The sequence below is a fragment of the Semicossyphus pulcher genome, unplaced genomic scaffold (assembly GCF_022749685.1).
Source record: "Semicossyphus pulcher isolate SPU_LCO1_2020_fin unplaced genomic scaffold, fSemPul1.0.p SCAF_9, whole genome shotgun sequence".
NCBI classification, from domain to species: Eukaryota; Metazoa; Chordata; class Actinopteri; order Labriformes; family Labridae; genus Semicossyphus; species Semicossyphus pulcher.
Window position 1 is genome coordinate 30,671,193 of NW_027211770.1, and position 15,226 is coordinate 30,686,418.

At 43.8% G+C, this 15,226-nt stretch overlaps 1 protein-coding gene across 1 annotated transcript in view; it reads left to right on the forward strand.

Annotated features, from left to right (window-relative positions):
• bmper (BMP binding endothelial regulator) overlaps positions 1 to 15,226 on the forward strand; it is a 30,872-nt gene that overhangs the window by 6,451 nt on the left and 9,195 nt on the right. Inside the window, exons 2-3 of the mRNA XM_069656639.1 lie at positions 435 to 520; positions 11,251 to 11,350. Coding sequence (XP_069512740.1) covers positions 435 to 520; positions 11,251 to 11,350 — 186 coding nt within the window. The remainder of the gene's footprint in view (positions 1 to 434; positions 521 to 11,250; positions 11,351 to 15,226) is intronic.

Sequence of the window (15,226 nt, forward strand, 5' to 3'; positions counted from 1 at the left end):
TGCAACTTTTAGCATCAGCTCACCTCGACTGAATCCTTGACCGAGGTGATACCTTCAAAAGTATCAGGTGCTTTTGACAACTTCTGAAAATGCAAAACCAAAGTGGACAGCTTAGAAGCGTATCAAATAGAGTTGAGCTCAGTCTCTAACATTGTGCCTTCAAACAAAGACAAACAGTAAAGCTGTGATGCATGAAACCAAAACAATGACCTGAAAGACACTAAAACAGCTGCACAGAGCAGCAGGGAACTGCAGAGCCGGGTGACAACTCTCTGGTTTTTTAATCGGTGCTGATTTCCACAGCTTTATATAACTTTGTTGGGTCATGATTCACCTCCTAAGTTCACAGTTATAGGAGCTTTTTTGATAGTGTAGGTCAGGAGGGTTGATCATTGTTAGGACCCATTGTTCATCTTTCCTGCTCTCCCTCACAGGTACCGAGGCGAGCTGTGAGAACGAGGGCGAAGTCCTCCACATCCCCAACATCACCGACAACCCCTGCATCACCTGCATCTGTCTGGTAAGTCACAGAGCTGCTGAGTTACTTCATCGTTTCTGACTGAATGACTCTCTTCCCGTCCTGTTCGTTCTCGACACCCTGACGTGTATTCGCTGCTGCATGTTTCACACTCGGGCTAATGGGGTGAAATGACTTCTCTGTATCGTGATGTTTGTCCAGCTGATTATTGAGCTGATGTGGCTTCTCTTATCTGAAGGTTGTGACAGATTTTAAACTCTGCAGCAGGAGATTGACCTGCAAGCTTTGGCTGGATTTTAGGGGAGAAGTGACGAATGGATTGTTTGTTTTGATGCCATTGTTTTGGCATTAAGTTATCGTGCTCAAACCGTTGACTTTATGTGCATCAGGTTGATGATGATTTGTGGCTCAGCACTTTATAACGTCCTCGTCACTGTTTTCGGAGGATTTACAACAAACCTGCAGTGAAACATGAAGTGGGGATTGTTTGTTTTAACAGACGTGCCTGTCGTCGCGCTGTCTTGGCTCGGCCCGGCTGTTAAAACCAGCCTACAAAACGTTACGGGATGACTCTTTCCTGGAACATGTGCTCTTTGACCCTTGACCCCCGCACCGCCGCTCCGCTCCCCCCAGTGCAGAGCTCTTTGTTTTAGGGGATGAGAATGGACCAACAAGGCTTTTCTGTGTCACTGCGTCCACATTGGCTGAGAGAGCGCTTTTGGTTCATGAAAGGCGTCACATGACCGGAGTTCACCCTCCAGGAAGCTCGCAGGTGTGAGCTCCCTGCAGGCTGCATGTTTTCAGTGTGTGTGCACATTTGTTGCCATCCTTGGTTTACTTTCTGAAAGGCATTCATGAAGTGTTGTGTGCAGTACGTTAAAAGCACAGAGACAACTGAGGGGGTCGCAGACATAAGCCCTTTTCACACATGCACTCCTGACAGGAGAGGGGGATCTCATGAGGCAGGACATGACGTAAAAAGGACGCTGCAGCCCCCAGCGTCGGCCCTCACAGCCAGAAGCTCCTGTATCTCTTCATCTCTCCAGTTTGCTGTCATCTTGTAAATGATCCTCTTCTGGTTTTGCACCGGCCGCATGATGTTGAATCGTTGCGGGGTGACAAGACGGATGGAGGAAGAACGAGGAAGAGGCGATGCGCCTTGCTAGCTCAACAGACTTTATGTCTTTGTCGCAGCAACAGCTAACCCGAGGTTGAGGTGTCCCTGTAAAAACAGGTTGGCTGACTGCTTTCCTCACTTAGCAGTCGCTCGATCAACATGCGTCTTCCTCTCCCCAGAACGCAGAACTCCCGCTTAAAAGTAGCTTAAGATCAATAACTCCCTCCTCCCTCCCCCGGAACTACTTCTCAGCCAACTACCCACTACGGTGGACACCTCCCTCAATAAACAACTGCAAAACAACAGCAAACACAAACTTATACCCAGCATTACAATATAAACGTCATCACCCCGCCCACTCCCTGCGGCGACTGTTGCCTGCTGCCTTCACACATCGGCTCACCCCGACTTCTTACAGACGTTTCACTCGGAGGCTGCAGGAAACAGTCTGCATAAAGTCTCTGTTTGCGTTCACAACTCCTCACCTTACAGGTGAGTAAGGTGGCACATACTCACGCTGTGCAGCTGAACTTCAAACCCACAAAACTGATCCTAAATTCTTGTGGAGGTCACAAAGTTTACAAAGAAATCATGTCTGTTGCTTATAAAAAGAAATATGCATGAAGAAGAGCTGTTCCTGAGGCCTTCACACTGTTTGTTGTGGTTGGTTTTGTGGTATTATAGCTACAATATAATGCACTCAGATTCTGGTATAGGAATAATGGAACTAGTGGACTGTTGTTCCTTTTCTTTGGCTGTCATTTTCTTACACTGAGTCTCTATGTCACCGCGCGCATGTTTAGTTTGCACATATTCCCGTTCATGGCAAATATAATTTTCAGGATCCAATCCCCGGCTCCTGATTGGCCGCTCCGAGGCTCCCCTCGTCCGGACTGACTGAGCCGTCCTCTGTGTTATCGGGCAGACATCAGCCAAAGCCCTGCTGAATGCTATCAGTCATCAGCAGGCAATGGCCGGCCTTTCATCTCTCCTTTAACCCCCCTGCACACACACACACACACACACACACACACACACACACACACACACATGACCCACACCCTTCATACACACACGCTCATACACTTTCATACATTCAGGGTGAGTCTGTGTTGAATTTGGCCTTTTGTTTATCTCCTCAAAACTTTTAAAACACCGGATGCACAACATTTATATCCAATGCCTCCCAGCACAAACTCAAATATCCGTCAGATGTCGGTTTCGATTTTCGATTTAAATATGAGCCGACACAGATTTGACCTTCTTCTTTCATACGATTAGTTTTTTCATACGATTATTTATTTCTACAGACGTGAGAAAATGTTGTATCTCAGACGAAACCTCAAATTCATGATGCAGAAAGTTTGCTGTTAATATGGTCATTCTCCCTCCTTGGACTCTGGCTGATTTGCAACATAATTAATAGCTAGTTTTGCTCTTTTATGATATGTCTGTTAGTAAAATGTATCTTGAGCTGTGTGCACAGCCTGAGGATCCTGTTAACTCAGGTGTTTCCTTGCACAGAGAAAGGAAACTTCTTGAAGCTTGATAACATCCAGGTTAAAATCAGGTTAAACAAGGCCTGAAGCAAGAATGAGCATTTATTCGTATCTATACTTCCACTTCCTTCATCCCCGAGAGACAGACTCTCTGTGTCGCCGTGCTGTCTTTAGGGGGTTGGGGAGCCATCCGGGCTCCAGTGTCACTCATACGTGGAGGGTCGGGGGGGGGGCTTTGGCTCTCCAGTTGGTCCAGAGTACCTGCTAATGGCTCTGCGGGCAGGCGCACACATACACGAATACACACAGACACGTACAGAAGAGGCATTGTGTGGGTCGGGGTGAGGCCGGGCGCTGTAATGGGGCCAGGAGTGGATGTGGCTGACAGACTGAGTGACAGGCCGGTCGCCATGATGATCCGTTATCTCGGCGGGAGTCGGTTGCATCTCCGTCACGCTCTTCATCGTCCTCGTCTATCTGTCTGTTCATCTCCGTGTCTTTTTCCACTCTCTCATCGGCTCTTCCTCCCCGCGCTCGCCCTCACGTCGCCTCTGTTTTTTCACACTTGTTCTCGTTCAGATTTTGTGCAGCGAAAACCTTCAACTGTGAGATTATTCTGAAAAAAGGCTCCTTCAATTCAAATATTACAAGTCAGAGGTCACAGCAGCCTGTTAATCGATCAAACAAACATTCCTGATGTGCCACACATAGAAGTTTTACACTCAGTAGCTGAGATCGATCTGAGAGGAAGGTCAAAGGTCGTATCCTGTGAGTGTCTCAACTCAAACAGGAGCTGATCGATACAGGAGGGGCGAGGTTTACCTGATAACCACCTGATAGCGCTGCTTACTCTGTCACCTAACATGTGAAACAACATTTACATAAACTTTGATGATGTTTCACTTGTGTTTCAAAATAAAAGCACAGTCCAGATAAAATGTAAAGAACAAAATAAATAGACAAAAGTAACAAACCACACCTCCCCTCCTGAAGGTCAGGAGGTCAGGAGGATGAAAAGAGGAAGAAACCAGAGGTGAAGAGTGTCTGAGTGGTCGGAGAGGGAGATGAAAGACAGGACGGGGTCAGTCGAGGAGAACAAAGGACACAGAGTAAACAACCAGGGTTACAAGTCGGTCCAAAGTGTGCAGTAAAGTCTGACTCACAGGATGTAGACCTGTCGGGGACAAGTTCTGAGCGAGTCTCCGCCTCCTCTCATTGGACTAAAGTGAAGCTAAATACCCCCGGAGCGGACGCTGCCATCTCGCTCATCTGTATCCAGAGTGTGTGCAGTAGAGATCGGCTGGTGGCGGCTTCCTCTCCCGACACACACCTTTACCTTGTGTCCTTGTCGTGTTGGAGCCCTCAGGTGTCCTTGTCGTGTTGGAGCCCTCAGGTGTCCTTGGCGTGTTGGAGCCCTCAGGTGTCCTTGGCGTGTTGGAGCCCTCAGGTGGGCTCAGTCTGCAGCAGAACAGCTTCTTGTGTCGGTCTGAAGCAGATATTCACGCTTATGTAAAGTTCAGTGACTGTAGTGTTAGTGTTAGTTACGTCTCCTCTCGCCGTTCCTCCTCTACTCTGCTACTCGGGAACAGAACGCTGCAGGAGCCCCATTTGTCAACAGAGCTGTCAATCATGAGGCCACACCCCCTTTTTACAGCATCAAATAACTAATTAAAAATAAACTTGTCAGAAAAATGAAGACGTGGACATAAATCAGCATGATAAGAACTAACTATAATGACAGAAACCATGTTGGAGAAAAATGTATTTGACGTGTATTTTGATTTTATAGTTTGACTCATGTCCCATCTGTTAACATGGAGGAGGCGGGCTTTATGAGCTATACTGCAGCCAGTCAGCAGGGGGCGATAGAGAGGGTTTGGCTTCTCTTTTAGGGAGCTGTCATGTCGGCCATCTTTTTATACAGTCTGTGATTTTGACGAAGACTTGGATCATTTGGAATAACATGAACGAATTAGAACATTTTTGTGGCCTCAGGAGCGAGAGACGAAACACCACAAAAGCTGCACGTTGTGAAAGTTTTTGCAGGCTTTCAGAAAAATGTAAAGATGAAGGCGTCTGCTGCTGAAACAGTCGAGGAGTTGCTACTAAAAGTATTTGCCGTGGATTTATTGATTTGTCTGTTTCATGCAGTTCAAAATCTGAGCATTATTGGGTTTTACACGGTCGGTCAAAGAAAACAAGCATCATGACAAAGTCACCTTGGCTTCTGGGCACTTTTGTCGTACATTTTAAGTTCTATGGTTCCATCACTACATCACTTTCTAAAGTGCAAGAACTCGAGAGAGCAGAGCTCATTGTTCTGGATGAATTTCACAATATTTTATTCAAAAATCACAGATGATCTTAAAGGGGAAGTAGCCTGACTAATATGGGATTCTTCAGACTGACACAGATAACAATTTTATCAGCCAGTATAGTGAAAGACATAAGAGCGTTATTATGTGGACTGTGCACTGATTTTGCTTGCAGAGGTTCTCAGAAGGAAGTTTTCTTAATGAAATAACTTTTTCATAACAGCACGTATCTGGAAACACACTCGACAATACCGATATATACCTGTGGTAAGAAAATATCATCTGATAATACAGAACTACCAGGGTCAAAGTAAAGTCCACACATCAGCATCATGTTTGTGTGCGACATTGTTTCCTCCTCCGACCAGCAGGGGGCGCTGCTATGACTGTGCTGGAGTAAAAACATAAGCAGACATTCAGTTTCCTCCGACCCGTCAGCGTCTTTCTCCGCCTGTCTCGTCCCTAAGCTACTGTGGCTCCTGCTCTCTGGCGGGGGGTCGTGACCTGTTTGTTTTAGAGGAAAGGTGAAAGGTGAAAGGTCACAGCAGCGGAGGAGGGGTTAAGGTTTCGGGGGGATCGGAGTCAGGAGGGGTGACATCCAAGGGTTTAAGTGGGCCTTTAAGTTAAGAGCGGCTCTCCTGCGCTGACAGACACTGAATGATCTCTCCATCCTTCACCGGGACGGAGAGAAAGCACGAGAGGGAAGAGAGAACACATCGGGACCAGAGAGGAAGAGATCGGCAACATTTAGGCAAGGGAAGCTCAAGAAGGAAAAAGAGAAGAGAAGAAGAGAAAAGGTTGCAGACAGAGGGAGAGAAAGTGATGGATGCTGGGAGAAAGAGAAGGAGGAAGGAGGAAGAAAACACTGATGAGGAGAAATATTGAACAGTGTCGTCTCCTTGTGGCTGGGCAGCTCAGTGTCTCACAAATAAGAACTTTTTTTATTCACCCAAGAAGAAGAAGAAAACATCCTTTATTTTCTCTGTCTTTTATTCAGATGGCTGAAGCACCTTTTTTCTTCTCTTAGTGAACTAAAGCAAAACAGTCTTTTTACAGCGTCTGTCCAAGATCGCGTTGAACATTTAATACTTTTTCCTCTCCTGGAATCTAAACTAACTTTTTATCCTGGTTTCGATTAAAATCTGACAAACAGTCAAACACAGATTCAGTAAAAGTCAGTGTAGATAAAATCCCACACTCAGCCACCATTTAGCTGCTACTAATAGAGAATCGTTTAGACGTTTGCTCGATACCAAAAACAAGTCGTTCTGCTCAACAAACTTTCAATTATATCGGTTTATTTTACAAGTTTAGTCCATCGTTTCCACGCCTTTCAAAATAAAGTGAGAAGTGAGTGAAGTGCTTGCCTCTCTCATCAGCACCACCTGTGCTTAGAGGGCATGAACTTAAGTAACCTGTGGCCGCCAACATACGCCCCCTGGTGGTCGGAGAAACACAAACACAGCAGATACACGGCTCCGACAGTCAAGAGGACGCAAACATGAATGAGGAAAAAAATGCATCAAATAAGCTGCATTTTGATTTTCTTTATTAGATTGTTGTGGTCGCAGATGGTTTTTATGTGCAAGGTAACTTATTCCAACTCTTTGCACAAGTATCCAAACGGTATTCTAGATTTTAAAGCTCCTTGTTTCCTTTCATCACTTGTTATTGACAGTAAAGTTCGGTCACGTGACGACTTTTACTGTCCTCATTTTACTAGTTTGACTTTTCGAACACTGTCTCTCTCTGGTGCTGTTCAACGCAAAGTTCAACCTGAGGTCAGCCATGGATCTGCTGTACCTCCTCTAACTGAGTTTGAGATGATTGAATTTAAAACACTGCAGATAAAATCTGATTTTAAGACTATTTTTGTCTCACGTTAAACCCTCGTGTCTCTGTGATGTTCAGAGACTCAACAGCTTGACTTTCACGTCACGCGTCCCGCACTTTATTACATCTTTTATCTATAATATTTAAAATGGATCGTTAGGACGATTATAGCTTTTAATCTTGTCAGAAAATTTGAAAAATAACTGGAGTTAAGAGGTCTCATCAGGACAACGTGTTCTGCAAACAAACAGGGAAATCCTCGTATCTCCATACAGTAGCATGTACACACAAAAAGCACACACACTTTCTCTTTCTGTGACACACACACCTCTGAGCATACCAACGCTTTATCCCACTTTACGTGTGTGTGTGTGTGTGTGTGTGTGTGTGTGTGTGTTGGGAGGTCGTCACCCACAGCGACAGACAGCCGTCCAGTCGGCCAGCCTTGGTGCCGCGGTGGTATGTCGAGTGTTTATAAGGCGTGGTGACCCGTTGTGACCTTTGACCCTCAGACAAGAAGGGTTAGAGTGTGTGGAGGGGGGTCACATGTACTACTTTGTGCTAATGAATAACAGGACAGGGAGAGAGAGGACATGACCTTGGTGACCGACTTGTTCGGTGTTGTTTCGTGTTTTAGGGTTTAACACGAGTCACATGAACTTTTCATCTCAGCGAACGTTTTGTAACAAGTTCTGTCAGGTTTTTCAAAATAAAGCAACAAGTAAGGGATCATTTAAAAAGCGTCTCATATAAATCTAGCTGAAAAACATTTGATGACTTTTGGTCGTGCAACAATTTACAATAATGAAGTAACAACTTGATCTGGTTAACGTGCAGAAACAACGACAAATCTAACCGGTGATGTTCAGGACAAACGTTTAGGTTTGGGTTTAAAGAAGTAAAAAACAAAGTACTTAACTTTAGTAACTTACCGTGAGGATTATGTAACTAACTAACTTTAAAAGTTTACTTCAGAAAAGAAGTCAGTGTTGACTTTCACAAGAGGATCAAACCTGTACACTGAAATAAAAGTCTCTTGTTGGTGTGATCCTTCCATCGTCACTCAAGACGACCAGATTAAGATTAAGTTTAGATTAGATTAAGTTGTATACAGTATTGTCTCTTGTGTGTTTGTTTATGAGATGTATTTTAAAGGCCCAGCCTGGCTCAGCAGCGATAAACTAGCTAAGGTTTTAAAAAGCTGCATTCAGGCCCTGCAGGATTTTGCAGCATTTTCTGTGATTGTTTTGGCCTAAAATATCTGATTTCACAGCAGCTTTTTTTAAGAAGTTGCCATGAGAGTTGTGATGTTTTCTGTGTGAACAAACCAGCAGCAGTAAAAGTTGCCCTCAGATGTTTAAACAACATGCAGACTTCAGGGGATCAATATGTGAACATCAAAGAAGTGACTTTTGTGACGTACAGACTTCATGCTTGCAGGGAAATAAGACGATTGGTCAAATTTGCAGAAAAGTTGCAGCAATTGTTTGAATTTGTGAGAAAGCACAACTTAGTTATTTTAGGATTACTACGAAAAGGAGAGGAGCATGTGTATCACAACTTCCCGGAGGGACTGTGTATACAAATATAAAGATTAAATGAATAAATGAAAATGACAAACTGTTAAATCATTCAATAAAAATGTGAATGATTTAGAAACATTACAGTCTGAAGAGTAAAGAAAGGTGCAGCTGTTGTTTCGTTGTTGTTTCAGTCAGCTTCAGAAGAGTACAGACGTCTCCTTTAAAGGCTGATTTAAAGTGAGTCTGTTCACCTGAGCTTTCGTACTGTCGGCCTGTCTCTCAACATTTTGCATCTTCTTTCTCCTCACGCCCCCAAACTGTCGTCTCTGTGGTCTGTGTCGTCCTCTACCTGAGAACAGGAGGGAGATGGATGTAACTGTGGTTACATGCTCCTGTGCATGGCTGGATAAATCCCATATTTACTGACACACTGAGACATTAAAGACGTATGATTATGTATTTCATCCTGATAGAACTTCTCTTCTTTGTCTCTGGCTTTTGTTGATGCAGAAGTGAAAGCCAGATTTTGTCCTTTATCTCATTTCTTTTCCTCTCTCTGTCCTCTCTTTCCGCCTCTCCTCCTCTGTCATGACATCATCTGTCCTCAGTGTGGTTGGGGTTTAGCTGGAGCGCTGCTGCTATATTAAACCACCCTGGTTTATTTTCGCCCCGCTTTGATCCGTCCTCGTTAGAGCCGCTGCCGCAGTGCCACAGGGCCACGGGACCCGCCAGCCTCCACTTTATAAACCCTCACAGTGTGTAAAATAAAACACACACACACACACACACACACACTGCACAGCGTGTGGATACAATCAGCAATAAAAGCTGGGTGTGAAAGTGGAGCGGATTAAACGGTCGGTCCGGTCCCGCGGTGCAGCTTGTGGTGATGTTGGACACGCTGCAGGTTTCTGGAGGTGGCAGCAGGATTGTTGAGCTGGTGTGAAAATTCACAGCTAAACTGTGAACACACTGAGTCACTCTGTGCTCTGAGGCTGAAGCTCCAGATGACGTCTGAGAGCAGAGAACAGAGGGGATGAATCAGGTGAAAACTGCTGCTGTGAAACATTTCAGGTCCTATCGTGGTGAAGTTTGTCTCTGCCAGCGCGTGGGCTCTGAGGGTCAGAATGTCATCAGATATCAGCCTGAATGAGATTTCATGCAGATATTTAAATGTATTGTTCTGATCATCCAGCACTCTGGTTCATGAGCATCATACCTGCATAACTATCCGTATCTGTTGTCTCCAGGCCAGTGCTTACAGATGTGATCAAACCAGGAGCACAACGTCCAGAGAGTTTCTGACTGTTTAACTTATAATAAATAATAATAATAAATAACTGATATATCAGAGGAATTAAACCATCTCACTGACAGTCAGCTGATAGAGGCTGCAGTTTTTTCAGCTGTTATAAAAAGGATTAAAATATTTCTGTTTGTTTTTTAACACTGAGAAAAGTTAATTTTGTCTTTAATTTTGCTTCAGTATAAACGATAAAATCTGGTCCATCAAATGTATTCATTGGTGAAAAGAAGAGTTTCTCATGGTGTGCTGGTTTAGCTCCAGGCGCTCCATGTGTAGACGCACTGTTTGACCCCTGGTTTGCCGATCATCTGTCTCCTCCCGACATTTCCTGTCTCTCTTTAGCTGTCCTTTAAATTAAGACAAAAGCCAAAAAGAAGAAGAAGAAGAGTCTCAATCAGAAACAAACATGAGAGAAAGACGTTACTCTGTCTCTCTGGGCCGAGTCAACCACTAAGCGTTCCTAAGGACCAGAGAGGAGCATTGTTTGGAAGTTGCTCATGGACCTAAACACGCTTTTTTCTAACAAGCCAACATTGCTGCTCACTTAGTCACGAGTATTTTAAGAGAGAAACACAAACAAAGAACAAGTGGGACTGCAGACAAAGATGCTTTAAAGAAGATGACTTTTTGTCTCCAGCTGAGAGAAGAGTTTCTCCACTGAGCGTTAAACGCAACAAATGCCAGATTAAGAACGACGAGCTCTCTCGCTGATTTATAAAGAAATTAAAGCCTCGTCTTTATCTTTTATTTTTTGTTTGTTCTTTAATTGATTGATTTCTAAAAATGTTTGTTTTCTACCGTCATGATTTATTATTTATTATTTTACTTTCTTTGTTTTTGTTTTAGTCTTTTAAATTTGTATCGATTGTTGTCAGTTTCTCTTTTTCTGCCTGTTCCTTTGTGAAGCACTTTGGGTGCTCGTACGGATGAAAGGTGCTTTATAAATAAAGTAGAGCTGAGAGGAGTGCTTCTTTATGGTGGCTGAATGTGAAACACTATTTTAACCTTCATTCTTTGACCTTTTATTTTCCACCTGGGAGAATAACCGAGTTAAACCGTCGTAAAAATGCTAAATATATGAAAATAGAACAACCCAGTGTGTTAACAATGACATGTAGGAAAATATGACTCTCTCTCTCTCTCTCTCTCTCTCTCTCTCTCTCTCTCTCTCTGCGGCAGGAGGGGAAGGCCGACTGTAAACAGGAGAAATGCCCGCTGGTCTCTGAGGACTGTGCTCTGGTGGTGAAACAGACCGGAGCGTGCTGCGAGAGGTGTAAAGGTAAGACCGACAGGTGGATAGACGGCTAGAAAATACACACAATCCTGAGTTCAAAGACTTCAGGAACACGTAGATGCGTCTTTGGTCGACACATAAGTGCCGTCTCTGTGTCCGTGTTTTCTCATGGCCTGTGATATTGCACAAATGACCCGGGGATGGTTTATTACAGGACTGCAGCATCTGCAGCTGCAGCGCACTAATAGGAGACTGTAATAACACACCAGTGCACAAACATAGATGCTAACCAGAGCCTCTCCTCCCATGCACACACGCCTTTCAGGAACCGCTTTACAGTACCTAAACAGTCTGGATATGACCTGTGGGAGGAAAGCTGTATCATTTACCTCGCTTATAGGCATTCTCTCTCTCTGTACACACACACACACACACACACAGCTGCAGTGTGTGGAGACAGGGCGGCTGGTGAGGGGGTTCACCGTTGGGTTTACAGGCCTCAGATCTACAGTCACGTTTATGAGCCTCAGTGTACCTCCATCTTTTACCTCCTCATCGTCCTCCTGTAGCTCTGCTCACCGCTTCACTTACAGCCTTATTTATTTGTGTGTGCTCCTGAGAAACTCTGAAACTGAGCTCAGCACGACCAACTTCAACGTTAACCTGATCCTAAAGAAACAGACTCGTCTTAAACTAAACTGAGGCTCTGTTCAGGACGTTGATCAGACTTGTTGATGTTAAAAACAAAAGCATGAACTCTTACACACGCTCCTCTCCTTTTCGTAATAATCCTAAAATAACCGCTGACTGTATAAAAAGTTTACGTAGCCTCAAAAAAATGGAAAAATGTTGAGAGTTCAGCGCCTCGTTACGCTGCTGTCACCTCCACCATCTTCTTCATTCAAAGATGCTTCTACATTCCTCCCAAATACACCAAAGATGAAGCAACAGTAAATGTTTTTTTTTCCCGTTGCCGTCCTCACAGTTTGATTCTTTGAGCGTTCAGCTGCTCGCAGAGGAGCTGCATCCTCCCTCACGTCCATACTGTCCTCATTATTCTGCATAAACTCCTTTAAAAAAGTGAGAAGCCACTAAAAGTTCTCTCTTTGGGGGCTTTTCTGGCTCGTTCTGTGCTGATGAGGCTATGTGGTTTTAAAGAAATATAATATACACACACACACACACACACACACACACACACACTCACACACACCTCCCAGCTCTCAGCAGGGGCGAGGTCCTTTTGTTTGCGGTCCCGTGTTTTACGACGCGGCACTTCGTTAAGAGAGGTGGAACGAGTTTAAGTCGGACATGGAAAGCCCCTCGTTGCCACGGAGACCCTTGTTAGTTTTCTATTGTGCGGTCGACTTGTGGCCGCTGTGACCAAATTTAGGACCCCTCTGTGTCCGCCCGACTCCACAGTGTCACATCGCTGTTTTCTCACTTGTATGAAATCATAGTTAAAGAGCTTCACAGGCAGACGGTTTGCTTTATTGGGAACAATTGACTTTAAAACTGTTAATTAACCAGTTAATGTGACGTAAGAGGACAGAGTTAAACTTGGCTGAAAGGCCTTGTCCACACTTTGACAGACGTTTTTAAAAGCAGATACTGTTTTAGCCTCTCGTCTGTGTGTGTCTAAGGTCACTGACATTTTTGAAATCACCCTTTTTTCAATTTTCAAAACATCAGAAATAGACTAGTTGAAGAATGGTGACATCATCACGTCATTAAACACATGCCCATTGTTGCGACGGCGGCGTAATAGGGCCATTGTAAAACAAAAAACAGAGCCGGAGGAGAAGAGTAATATTCAGAGACAAAAATCGAAAATTTCAAGATTAAAGTCGTAAATTTGCCAGAAAGAAATGGCAACTTTTATAACGTCAGAAATTTCAGAAAAACAAAACCTACTAAAATCACGTTTAGGAACCGTTTTGAGCTGCGACGCCCCAAAAAGTATGTTGGGGTTCACGGCCCCCTCGCTCTCATTGGCTCTGCTGCTCACACAGGCGTGCATGGCACAGAGCTCGGAGCAGATTCCAGCATTCCAGACAAAAGAAATATGAAAAGCTGCTTTAAATCAGTGGTTTCAGTCGGTTTGTTGTGTGGATGGAGGCTACAACAAACAGCCACCCCGAGGTCGTGGCTGACGACTAAATTAAACGCGTTAAAGTCGAGCTGAAACGGCATTTCGAGAGTATCTAGCTTCCGTATCGTGACGTATTTACCGAGTGAAACAGGACGTGCAGGCGGGACATATCATTAGAGGGATTTGATGTGATCGTTGAGAAGTGGGCGTAGACAGACGTTCTCCACAGCGCAGTAGCTCGCTAACTGACCGAGCGTTCTTGGTGCTCTGCGGCTAAATGTTGCAGATTGATTGGTTGAAATTGGTTGGTGCTAACTTACGTAAGCACGCGTGAAATTTAGTTTTCCCGGAAGAAAAATGATCGGATCTGATATAAGAATACGAAGAAATGGATTTTCTGTATTTTTTTTGCCTATATATTGTCAAATAGATGCACAATATGACCGGGGCTGTGATCTAAAAGGATTAAAATGACATTTTTCATTTCACCTTGACTTTGATCTTTCCATTTTTTTCTCTGAATATTAATCTTCTCCTCTGGTTTTTTATATATGGCGTCGTAGGAATAAGGACGGCGCTTGAAGCAACAACCACGCTGCAGAATGCCTGATTTCCTGTGTTTGGGGAGCGCTGACAGTCTTTATAAAACGTGATCTCAATAAATACATTTTGAGAATAAAGTTGAAAAGTCCAGAACAAAGTGAAACTCTCAGTTTGAGAAAAAATCAGAGGACATTTACTTTTTGCCTTTTGGTTGAAAAATCAAAAAGCTTCCTCGTCTGTTTTTCTTATTTAAACTTTGCAATTAAGAGTTTAAAATTATTCTGAAATTGCAAATTTCAAAAACATTGTCATTTTTTCCCTGAAGCCTGAACCCTTAAAGTCCTTTGTAGTTTTAGATTACTATCACCGGTGTTGACACATGGTTAAAGCAGACTAATACTGACCCTGCTTGGTTATTTGACTGTTTGGAGCTGTTTTAGCGCTCTTAAGTGGAAAGGCACGTTCTGTTAAACAAAGCTGGCATGGGCAGAATTAAATGAAAACATTTAAACATTAGAAAGATCTGTGCACGTGTGGAGAAGTCTTAAGAAAGTAGAAATGAAATAAAACCTTTAGAATCATTAGAACATCCAAACTGTGCAAAGGTTTGAGTAAAACATCACAGCAGTTAACCAGAGGACAGATCGTATGTTGTCATATCAGTGAGCGTATGAGCAGGATATGAGTCTCTGTGGGCTCCTGCCATCTCATCTGATCTTTTCTTCTCTGAGATACAGCTCCTCCTCCTCCTCTGCTGAGATACTGTACCAGAGGGTTTGATTCACAGCGAGGAAAGCGGATCAATGCTCGTGATCAGGTTTCATTGTATGGAAAGTTAAACATTGATCTGAGACCACTTTCTGTAAATGGCAAGAAATGAATCGGCTTTTCATTTAGAGCTGAGCGGACGGGACAGTGTGGAGTTACTGAGCAGCTGCACTGAGAAACATGTTTATGAAAGTCTCGTTCAGTAAATTTAAAGTTGAGGCAAAATGTCATTTTAATCCTTTTAGATCAAATCCCCGGTCATATTGTGCATCTATTTGACAATATAGGCCAAAAAAAATACAGAAAATCCATTTCTTCGTATTCTTATATCAGATCCGATCATTATTTCTTCCGGTAAAACTAAATTTCACGCGTGCTTACGTAAGTTAGCACCAACCAATTTCAACCAATCAATCTGCAACATTTAGCCGCAGAGCACCAAGAACGCTCGGTCAGTTAGCTAGCTACTGCGCTGTGGAGAACGTCTGTCTACGCCCACTTCTCAACAATCAAATCAA